Raw genomic sequence first — 12,152 nt, forward strand, 5'->3', positions numbered from 1 at the left:
CATACTCTTCCCTCAATGAAAGGTTATATGCTCATGTCTCAGAGCGACCTTGAATCCAACTCATTAAAAGCATTCCTAGCCAGCCTTGATATCAGTGTTAAATTGAATGTAATATCTCTACATTTGTGTGTCATCTTTACATAGACTAAAAAGAATAAGTACATTATTCTGGAAACTGCAGGATTGATTTTGTGGACAGTACTGCATTGAATAGTAGCTCAATGTCACACAATCAAATGGTCACTGTCATATGCAATATGTTAAAGCACATTTTTCAAATAACTTTATCTTTTTATTTTGAATAGTTTGCATTCCAACATAAAAAGCTTTCAGCAGAACTTGGTCACAGAATATTTCCGCACATCAATGCCATTCAATCCATCAAATTTTTTGCGAGTGCTTTTGACTCCAAACCACTTAATTTAACCCTATTCTCCTGTTTACAACCCACAGTTATTCTCGGACATACCTCTGCCCAGCTAATACCTCTGCTAATCAATTTTCCCAAAAATGTTTGCAGTCTGCTCTGTAGCCGAGAAGTGCAACACATTTGAACAATGCTGTGTAGGTTTTTTAAAAAATCTTCCCTTTAATTCTCTGCTCTATAATTGAATTTCCTCTCACTTGTTCCCTGGCAGATAGCTGGAATCACTTGTCAGGCACAGAATTTAAAAATGTATTTGCTTCCAAATCCATTCTTTTGCTGTAGGTCCTTTCAGCCTACCTGCATCTTGAGAGTTGAAATTATTTTACACCTGCATTGTTGGAAATTTTATATTTAAAACTTCCCTGTTTTTTTCAACCAATTAGCTGCTATATAATACCCATCCGTCCATAAATCACATTTCTGACCTAGCGAGTTGCTGACATTTTCCATCACTTCCTTCTGCTTATCCCTACCAGGGATTATGAGAACCTCCCTCAAACCAGAGACAATCTTCCAGCACAGGTTTTATCACATTAAAGGTGCGATGTAACTACATTTAAAAGGTGGTCACAGTAGTAATAAGCAAAGGAAATCATATAGAAAGTAATAAGACAAGTGAGAAGAAGCTTGGTCAAAGGCAAAGGTTTTAAAGAGTGTTTTAAAGAAGGGATGGTGGAGATATTTAGGGAAGAATTGTAGAGTTTAAGGTCATGACAGCAAAATCTGCAGTCATCATTGGTGGAAGAAAGAAAGTACAAAACACAACAAGTTGGAATGGAAGAGCACAGGAATCTTGGGAGGGTTGTAGAATTGGAGTTTATAGAAATAAGAAGGGGCAATGCCATGGAAGGATTGAAAGCAAAGTTTATTTTAAATAAAGAGAAAAAAGGATAGGCAGCCAATGCAGGTCAGTGAGAACTGGAGAAATGGTGCAAGTTAGAAGACAGGCACCAAATTTTTGGATGAGCGCAAGTTTAAGGAGGGTGCAAGAAGGAGGTTAGTGAAACAGCACTGGCAATGGTGGTCCCAGGAAGTGCCAATGGTATGGATGAAGGTTCAACAGTAAATGAGCTGAGGCAATTGCGGAAACAGTTGGTGTCAAGGGTTGATGTTGACTTATCCTGATGATGAGGAATTTATTCTGTTAACCAAGGCAGTAAAGTTGCAGACTAGTTCAGATTCAGCCAAGGAGAAGAACAGAGTTTGTGGAATGAAGTCAGTGACTTGGGGGGGCAGTGTGGAGGAGAATATATAGGAATGGAACCAGGAGTGTAAACTACATAAGTTTTGGAGGAGGCTGACATGATCAATCATGTCAAAGGCTGTAGGCCGGTTCAGAAGAACCACGTGAGATAGTGTAACAGGGTGCCATTTTTGGCTGGCATAAGGGCCGTCGCTACACGTGGCAGGGACTGAAACCCGATTAAAGATACAGTCAGGAACTGGGTGTTCAGAGGTGCATGAGCTGCAGTTCTACAGCTGCACAACAATGGAGAAATTCAGTAATTAACTTAGTGACACCAAGCCATAATTTTGATTAACAGGAGCTGCTGCAGCAAAAACCTGCAATAAAATGGCCAATGTCTGTATATAGAGGAGCTTAGACTTGCAAACCAATATTATACTTGCATAACATTTTATTTGTAGTAGTTACCATTAGGTCTTTTGATCATGGACATTTTTTCTAACAGCAAACTTCACTCATGAGCAAGATAAATAACACTACTAATGTGCTAACTCAATTGCAACAGTACATCAGCTATGAGATGTCAGTTTGATTTTGCAAAAGGTGCTATAAATTTGAAGCTATTTGCCAAGACATCACCAGGTTTTTCAAAAGAAATCTTACATTTTGGATGAAATTTCTAAAAAATACGCAAAAAGAGGTGTTGATCAGATTACTTTGCTGCAGATGGCAGGCTCAGTGAACACTGAGAAAAGTAAGGAAAAGCACCAGCAAGTTTTAAAGGTTTTGGAGAGAAAGCAGGATTAGGCTATTGAGTTGGACGATCAGCCACGAACATGATGAGTGGTGGAGCAGGCTCGAAGGGCCAAATGGCCTCTTCCTGTTTATCTTCTATAATTTCTGTGTTGCACTGCCTTCAGCAATCATTGGTGCAACACTGTATCTAAAGCAATCAGCTCAGCTCAGTTGGGGGTCACAGCATTGTTGTCATAGCTGACCCACGTGCCTGCATTTTGGATGAGGATGTTGGGCATGGATCCTGGTCCATTGATTGAGACTGCTTGAAGTGCAATCTGCTGTGATGCTGCATCTAGTGAACAGCCCATCATTGCTCACTTTCTACAACTGGACTGTTTGTGGAATAAACGTTAAGCCAAAATAACATTGGCCTGTCAAGTGGAAGCAAAATAAATTCTGAAACATTATTTGATGAAGAGTAAGGCATTTTCCCCAGCTAACTCAATCAACACCATCAAAATGGATCAACTCGTTACTGATTTCTTTGCTGCAAACTAATTAGTTGCATTGTTATCTTATAACAAGAGTGACCATGTTTCAAAAGGAATTGGCTGAGAATCTTTTTTGGGTCTCCTGAAAATAAAAAAGGTGTAATATAAATGCAAAATATTTTGTGTAGGCGACTGAAGCCAGTACAGAAAATTTATTCAGCACCTATGCAAACATATTGAGCAAAGGAGGAGAAAACTAGCATGGATGAAGTACAGACATTGCCAAAAAGACATCTTGATAATATCAGCGTCCCTAAATACCAAAAGTGCACCAAATACAACCCCCATAATCTCTATAGACACAAATCCGCTGGAACTATACACACACAGACAGCAAGCGACTGAGATTTGGGTCTCTAATTACTGTACATTACCTTATACAACACATCACCTAGTACGGTGTCATGCAATGCATTTCCAATGTTGTCAACCCTGAGACCATTGAGATAAATTCATTGATTGGAGCAAACAGGTATGCCTTTGGTTTTGTATCATTTTCCCTCAGAATTGTAATCACCATATTAACTTACATATGATAAACCCTTCAAAGTGAAAGGTAAACTAGTGTCAGCATATCTGTCTATATAATAGATGCATTATATAATATTCAAGATTCAAATTAGCATGCAACTTGCCTGCATCCTCATCAATGTTTAAAGTTTATTTATTAGTGTCACAAGTAGGCTGACATTAACATTGCAATGAAGTTACTGTGAAAATCCCCTAGTCGTCACACTCTGGTGCCTGTTCAGGTATACTGTGGGAGAATTTAGCATGGCCAATGCACCTAACCAGCACATCTTTCAGACTGTGGGAGGAAACCAGAGCACCCGGAGGAAACCCACACAGACATGGGGAGAACATGCAAACTCCACAGTGACCCAAGCCAGGAATCGAACCTAGGTCCCTGACGCTATGAGGCAGTAGCGCTAATCACATTAGAACATTCAAATCAGATCACTCACAGGAAATTTGTAGAGATGTTTAAAAATAAAGAGGGAGTTTCAAAAATAAAATGCAACAGTTCATAAATCAACAACCCCCTCCTCTGGACAGTTGCACATTCTAGCCATTGGTGGAGATCAGCACTCAAATACACAGATATACAGTTCAGCTCAGAAGCTGCCAAGCTTCTCCACATTAGCCACCGGAAAAAAACAGTGGCGAATAGCGAGAGGAATGGTTAATGCGATGTCACCTATTTAAAATCGCGGTTGATGATGACAGTAACACTGAGTGCAAGGGGATAAGGGGAACGGAGTGTGAGAGCAGAATCTGACAGGCAGCTCCCGTACCGGGTGGGGGTGGCAGTGCTAGGGTGCTGGAGCCGGTCGAGTGAGATTAAGGACTAAATGGAGAATTAATTCGGCAACTGCGTCTGACCGGTCAGCAGGATTTGAGAGGACGAATCAGCATGGGGCATGAGCTGTCAGAGCATCGACACCCCTCAATCCTATCTCTGAGTGAGGCCCGGGGCGCCAGAATCTGTCAGCCCGACCCCAGCACCAACAGATCCAAGCCCACCTCCACCCATACTCACATTCCTCCAGTTCGTCCTGGGCGTCCTCGTAATACAGAGAGAGACCTAGGAAGAGAACAAATTGAAAAGACAGAGACAGGTTGTTAAAGGGCGCCGATAAAGAGAGTAAAAGAGCTGCTTCTAGACAGATAAGTCACATACCCGCCATCTTGGATGGAGCTGGGGGGAGGGGAAAGAGCCTACTCTCCACTACCGTAATTAAAGGACAAAATAAATAAATGCGCCCAGCGCTAAAAACGCCTCCTGGCAACCATCTATCGGGTAACTATTTAGAATCGAAATTAAAGCCCGGTAGAATTATTTTCAAATAATCCAGTGATCACGTGCTCAACGGTCCATTTCCCCTCCCCTCAGGCTTCCCCTTACCTCATTATTTTTTAAAAAGTATGAGATTGTTTGCAGCCTTTGAGATCATCAAATGATGCAATGTGACTTCAAGGAATTAAAAAAATATTTTGAGCTGAAAACGATTGGAAGGATCAACTGACCGGGTCACGTGATGGCGGCCCTGCAACATGGCTGCAGCGGCTCGGCTGCGGGGGCAGTTTGTTGTAGCTCACGGCGGCTGAAGGTTGGCACTTAGTGTGGCCCTGTTTTCCCTCTGCGAACGTCGTGCTTCGGAGTTTTTTTTCAGTTTGAAAGGTGGTTGCTGTGCCTTTTTACCCTAGCAAGACTTTTTTGTTTAAATGCCCTGTCGGGAATGTGTATGGATTACTGAAAGCTGCCAGCGTTTGCCATGGCTTTGAGGGAACTGAAAGTTTGCCTGCTTGGGGTAAGTGATTGTCCGGGTCACAGCCCACTCTCGAGCGGCTGAACTCAACGGCGTGGGGGTGAGGAGCAATTTTAGCATTTGTTATTTGCCGTATCGCTGCTTTTTTTTTGTGATAATTTCGTGCAGTGGGGTTCTTTGCAAAATAACAAAGGGGAGAACTGCGCATGTAGCGAATCTGAAACAATAACACAATGTTGGCAACACATCAAGTCACTCAGTAAAGACCAAAGGCAAGTAAGTTTGTGAAAGTATTGTGTTTGCAAATTGTTTGACTGGGGCGAAAACAAGGTTTCGTACTTCTGTTTCGTGGGAAATAACGTGGAGCTGCCAGCCTACGAATTTCACAAAATGAGGGAAAGATTTTAGATGGAAAGAATGATAATATGCTAAATATCAACATGTCCTAAGGAAGAGAACTGCTTTGCCTAAATCACAAGAGACTGCAATATACGAATGCCAAAATTCTGTTAAATTATAGAAACATAGAAGATGATAACAGGAGGAAGCCTTCGAGGTTGCTCTGCCACTCACTACAATCATGGCTGATAACCCAACTCAATAGCCTTCTCCATAACCTTTTGATCCCATTTGCCCCAAGTGCTGTATCCAGCTGCCCTTTGAATATATTCAATGTTTTAGCATCAACTACAGACTCACCACTCTTTGGGTGAAGAAATGTCTCCTCACCTCCGGCCTAAATGGTCTACCCCAAACCGATAGTTAGTCATGATGTGGCAATGCTGGCGTTGGACTGGGGTAAACATAGTAAGAAGCCTGACAAATAAATTGGTTGGACTTAAACCTGGTGTTGTCAGACTTCTTACTGTGTTTACCCCAAACCCTCAGACTGTGACCCCTGGTTCCCCATTCCCCACTCCTACCCCACTGTGAATATCCTCCTTCTGTCTACCTGTCAACTCCTGTTAGAATTTTAAGTTTCTATGCGATTTTCCCCCCCTCATTCATCTGAATGCAAGTGAAAATAATCCTAACCTAGTCAATCTCTCCTCGTACATCAATCCCACCATTCCCAGAATCAGCCTGGTAAACTTTTGCTGCACCCCTCGAGCGCAAGAACATCCTTCCTCAAAAAAGAGACCAAAACTGCACACGGTTCTCTAGATGGCCTCACCAAGGCCCTGTATAGTTGCAACAATAAGAAGTCTCAACAGTTTAAAGTCCAACAGGTCTATTTGGAGCACTGCCCCTTCATCAGATGAGTGGGACTTGTGTTTACAAACGTAGACGTAAACTCAATTTACAATATAATAGTTGGAATACATTAATCAAGTCTTAAAGGTACAGATAATGTGAGAGGAGAGTAGGTTAAGTACAGGTTAAAGAGATGTGTATTGTCTCCAGCCAGTCAGGTTAGTGAAATTTTGCAAGCCCAGGCATGTCGTGGGGATTAGAGATAGTGTGACATGAACCCAAGATCCCAATTGAGATCGTTCTCATGAATGCAGAACTTGGCTATCAGTTTCTGCTCGGCGATTCTGCGCTGTCGTGTATCATGAAAGCTGCCTTGGGGATCAGAGGCTGAGTGCCTGTGACTGCTGAAGCGTTCCCCATAGGAAGAGAACACTCCTGCCTGGTGATCATCAAGCAGTGTTCATTCCTTCGTTGTCATAGCATTTGCATGGTCCCCCCAAATGTACCATGCCTGGGGACATATTTTCCTGCAGTGCATCAGGTAGACAACGTTGACGATTTGCAAGGATATGTACCATGTACATGGATAGTGCTCTCATGCGAGATGATGGCATCCGTGTTGATCAGGCATGTCTTGCAGAGTTGCTGTGGCAAGGTTGTGTGGTGTCGTGGTCACTGTTCTCCTGAGGGCTGGGTAGTATGCTGTGGACAACGGTCTGTTTGAGGTTGTGCGGTTGCTTGAAGGCAAGAAACGGGGGTGTGGGGATGGCCTTGGCAAAGTGTTCGCCTTCATCGATGTGTTGAAAGCTCCGGAGAAGATGTCATAGCTTCTCTGCTCCAGGGAAGTACTGGATAACGAAGAGTAATCTGTCCGTTGTGTCCCGTGTTTGTCTTCTGAGAAAGTCTGTGCAGTTTTTCGCTGGGATGCACTGGAACTGTTGATTGAGTCAAGTGCTATATCCTGTACTTATTAGGGCATCTATCAGCATCTGGAGGTGTCTGTTGTGATCCTCTTCATCTGAGCAGATCCTGTGTATACAGAGGGCTTGTCTGTAGGAGATGGCTTCTTTAACGTGTTTAGGGTGGAAGCTGGAGAAGTGGAGCATTGTGTGGTTATCCATGGGCTTGCAGTACAGTGAAATGCTGAAGTGATTCTCCTTGATGGAGATGTGTGTGTCCAAGATTACAACTGATTCTGGAGAGTAGTCCTTGGTATGTCTGGAACGATGGAACTTGTTGATGTCATATAGCTGTTTCAGTGATTATTCGCCATGAGTCAAAAGGAAGAAAATGACATTGTCTACACCAGATACATCAGTTGAAGGCTCTGTGCCATGAAGAGGTCTTGTTTGAACCTCTGCATGAAGATGTTGATTGAGATGCGAATTTGGTCCCCATGGCTGTTCTGTGTCTGGATGAAGAACTGGTTGTTGAAAGTGAAGACGACGTGGTCCAGGATGAAGCAGATGAGTTATAGAATTGCGTCTGGAGATTAGCAGTTGTTGTTGTTGAGTACTGAGGCAGTTGCAGCAATGCCATCGTCATGGGGGATGCTCGTGTAGAGTGCCAAGACATCCATTGTGACGAGGAGTGCTCCTGGCTCAACTGCTCCATGTGTGCTGAGTTTCTGTAGGGAGCAGGCAAGATACTGAAAGGACTACAGATCGTGAACCCACTCAGGTCAACCTATAACACAGGCTATGCTGAGACACTTTGCCGTTGCATCTCTCAACATAGAACACTACAGCACAAACAGGCCCTTCAGCCCACAAGTTGCGCCGATTACATCTATACCTACCAAGCCATAGAACTATCTGTAACTTGCAGTACCATTTAGATCCCATATACTCATCCAGGAGTCTTTTAAAAGACCCCAGTGAGTTCGCCTCTGCCACCACCAACGGCAGCCGATTCCACTCACTCACTCACCACCCTCTGAGTGAAAAACTTTCCCCTGACATCTCTGTACTTGCTTCCCAGCACCTTTAAACCTGTGTCCTCCCGTAGCAACCATTTCAGCCCTGGGAAATAGCCTCTGAGAATCCACCCTATCTATTCCTCTCAATACTATCGTCTCTCCAGGGAGGAGACCTAGCTCCCTTAGCCTATCTTCATAAGGCACGCCTCCCAATCCAGGCAACATCCTTGTAAATCTCCTCTGCACCCTCTCAATAGCTTCCACGTCCTTCCTGTAGTGAGGCGACCAGAACTGCACACAATACTCCAAGTGGGGTCTGACAAGGGTCTTATAAAGTCGCAGCATTACCTCCTGACTCCTAAACTCAATCCTTCTGTTAATGAAGGCCAGTACCCCATACGCCTTCTTGACCACGTCCTCCACCTGTGAGGCCAATTTAAAAGTCCAATGGACCCAGACCCCAAGATCCTTCTGCTCTTCAACGCAGCTAAGACTCCTACCCTTGATATTTGTACTCCTGCATCCCATTGTTCCTGCCAGAATGGACCACGACACGTTTATCTGCGTTGAAGTCCATCTGCCACTTCTCTGCCCAGTCTTGCATCCTATCTATGTCACGCTGCACCTTCTGACATCCCTCCAGACTATCCACAACACCACCCACCTTCGTGTCATCAGCGAATTTACTAACGCAACTCAACCAGCTCTACAGCAAACACTGCATCCTGGAAACCGAGATAGAGTCCATATTCTCAATTTGTACTCAGGACGCACACTAGCTGCAAAACAGTGCCAAGCAAATGGGACAAAGGAATTGCACCCAAGAACAGGAAACTTGGCATCACCACTGGCAGCAACCAAGACCAGGTATCACAGTAGAAAACAGTACCACTGCACAGAAGTCCACTGTCAACTTGTCAGACTACGCACTTCAACCAGACAAAATCAAAGTTCTCAGCCGAGGGTTCAGTTTATGTCCCACCATCAAAATGGATCCCATCAGCCTTGAAGTGGACATAGAGGTATTCATCAGGCGAATGAGGCTCTGGGAGTTCTTCCACAACCCCAAGACACAACAGCAAATGCAATGAGACAGCCAACAGAGATTCACAGTGCAGCAACTAAAGAAGAAAGAGTCAAACTGGACTCCTCTGGAAGGCTGCTGCCTTTGACTTGACATGTATGCCAAGCATTAGGAGGTGCATCAATGCCAGATTCATCAACCACACTGAACATTGCCCAAACGCAACGCCACACGCGCTCAAGACTCAACGCAACATTGTCATTCCCATTGTATCAGGTAACGGGACCTTGTGTGAGAACATGTCCAGCTCAATGGAGGGCATCCTGAAAACCATTGTACCAAGAGCCCTGACCTTCTGTCGTGATACTACGGACTTTCTACAGAAACTCGGCTGACGTGGAGCAGTTGAACCTGGAGCACTCCTCGTCACAATGGATGCATCGGCACTCTACACCAGCATTCCCCACAACGATGGCGTTGCTGCAACTGCCTCAGTACTCTGCTGACAACTGCCAATCTCCAGGTGCAATTGTACAACTCCATCCATTTCATCCCAGACCACAATGTCTTCACATTCAACAACCAGTTTTTCGTCCAGAGACACAACAGCCATGGGGACCAAATTCGCACCTCCAATATGCCATCATTTTCATGCACAGGTTCGATCAAGACTCTTCACACAGAACCTTTGACCGATGCAGATACAGCGATGACATGTTCTTCCTTTTGGACTCGGGGCAAACAGTCACTGAAACAACTATGATGACATCAAGTTCTATCCCACCATCGGACTCGCTTATGGACTACTCTCCGGAACCAGTTGCATTCTTGGACATGCATCCCCATCAAGGACGATCGCCTCAGCGCTTCACTGCAAGCCCACGGATGACCTCACGATGCTCCACTTCTCCAGCTTCCACCACATTGAAGAAGTCATCCCCTACAGACAAGCTCTCTGTATACACAGGATCTGCTCAGATGAGGAGGATTGCAACAGACACCTCCAGATGCTGAAAGATGCCCTCATAAGAACAGGATATGATGCTCAACTCATTGATCAACAGTTCCAATGCGCCACAGCGAAAAGCCGCACTGACCTCAGCAGACAAACACGGGACACAGTGGACAGAGTATCCTTCATCGCCCAGTACTTCCCTGGAGCAGAGAAACTACATGTTCTCCAGAGCCTTCAACGTCATTGTAGATGAATATCCTGCCAAGGCCATCCCCACACCCCCATTTCTTGCCTTCAAACAACTGCACAACCTCAAACAGACCATTGTCTGCAGCAAACTACTCAGCCTTCAGGAGAACAGTGATCATGACACCACACAACCCTGTCACGCAACATCTGCAAGACATGCTGGATCATCGACATGAATGCTATCATCTCACATGAGAACACCATCCACCAGGTACACAGTACATACTCTTGCAACTGGGACAATATTGTCTACCTGATATGCTACAGAAAGGATGTCCTGAGGCATGATACATTGGGGAGGCCATGTAGATGCTATGACAACGGATGAATGAGCACTGCTCGACAATTATCAGGCAGGAGTGTTCTCTTTCTCTTGGAGAACACTTCAGCAGTCACAGGTGTTCAGCCTCTGATCTTTGGAAAAGCAGCTTTCAAGACGGCTTTCGTGACACAGAAGCACAGAATAGCTGAGCAGAAACTGATAGCCAAGTTCTGCACACATGAAGACAGCTTCAACTGGGATCTTGGGTTCATATCACACTTTCTATAACCCCCCCATGACTTGCCTGGGCTTGCAAAATCTCACCAACTGTCCTGGCTGGACATAATATACATTCTTTAACTTGTGCTTAACCCTCTCTCCACTCACGTTTGTACCTTTTTTAAGACTTGATTACCTGTAAAGACTCGCATTCCAACCGTTATCTTGTAAATTGAGTTTGTACCCATATCTGCCCTGTTAGTGAACACAGGTCCCACTCACCTGGTGAGAGGCAGTGCTCCGAAAGTTTGTGGCTTGTGCTACCAAACAAACCTGTTGGACTTTAACCTGGTGTTGAGACTTCTTACTGTGTTTACCCCAGTCCAACACCAGTATCTCAGCATCGTAGTTGCAACAACACATCCCTGCTCCTGTACTCAACCTCTCACAATGAAGGCCAACATACAATTTGCCTTCTTTACCGCCTGCTGCACCTGCATGCTTACCTTCCATGACTGGTGCACAAGGACACCCCGGTCCCGTTGCACACTCCCCTCCCAATTTACAGCCATTTAGATAGTAATCTGCCTTGTAATGGCTTCCAAAATGAACACACATTTATCCAAATTATACTGTATCTGCCATTGATTTAACCTACTCGCCTCAAACTATCCAGACCATCTGGAAGGATCTCTGCATCCTCGTCACAGTTCACCCTCCCACCCAACTTGGTATCATCTGCAAGCTTTGAGAAGTTACATTTTGTTCCCTCATCCAAATCATTAATATATATTGTGAATACCTGGGGTCCCAGCACTGATCTCTGTGGTACCCCACTAGTTTCTGTTCATCCATTTGAAAAGCACCCTGCTCTTTGTTTCCTCTCAATGCACGTCCCCCAAATCCTGCGTTTTAATCTTGCATGATAATCTCTTGTTCGGGACTTTGCCAAACATTTTCTGAAAGTTCAAATAAACCACATCAACTGGTTTCCCCTTGTCAGCTCTATTAGTTACATCTTCAAAGAATTCCAACAGATTTGGAAATCCATGCTGACTCTGATCCTGCCATTGTTTTTTAAATGCTTTGCTACAAAGTCCTTGATAATGGGTTCGAGAATTTTCCCCACTACTGATGTTAAGCTTACTGGTCTATAATT

General features: G+C 44.4%; 2 protein-coding genes across 2 annotated transcripts in view; one reads left to right on the forward strand and one right to left on the reverse strand.

Moving 5' to 3' along the window:
- The window catches only part of ppp4r1l (protein phosphatase 4, regulatory subunit 1-like), a 150,316-nt gene extending 145,716 nt beyond the window's left edge, over positions 1 to 4,600 (reverse strand). Inside the window, exons 1-2 of the mRNA XM_080205091.1 lie at positions 4,584 to 4,600; positions 4,443 to 4,487 (exon numbers count right to left, since the gene is read on the reverse strand). Of these exons, the coding sequence (XP_080061217.1) occupies positions 4,443 to 4,487; positions 4,584 to 4,590 (52 nt within the window). The 5' untranslated portion in view covers positions 4,591 to 4,600. The remainder of the gene's footprint in view (positions 1 to 4,442; positions 4,488 to 4,583) is intronic.
- Positions 4,601 to 4,976: 376 nt separating this feature from the next.
- Positions 4,977 to 12,152, forward strand: part of rab22a (RAB22A, member RAS oncogene family) — a 104,584-nt gene continuing 97,408 nt past the window's right edge. The window contains exon 1 of the mRNA XM_080205093.1: positions 4,977 to 5,214. Coding sequence (XP_080061219.1) covers positions 5,179 to 5,214 — 36 coding nt within the window. The 5' untranslated portion in view covers positions 4,977 to 5,178. The remainder of the gene's footprint in view (positions 5,215 to 12,152) is intronic.

The sequence above is a fragment of the Carcharhinus amblyrhynchos genome, chromosome 16, assembly GCF_965287045.1.
Source record: "Carcharhinus amblyrhynchos chromosome 16, sCarAmb.v2.hapA, whole genome shotgun sequence".
NCBI classification, from domain to species: Eukaryota; Metazoa; Chordata; class Chondrichthyes; order Carcharhiniformes; family Carcharhinidae; genus Carcharhinus; species Carcharhinus amblyrhynchos.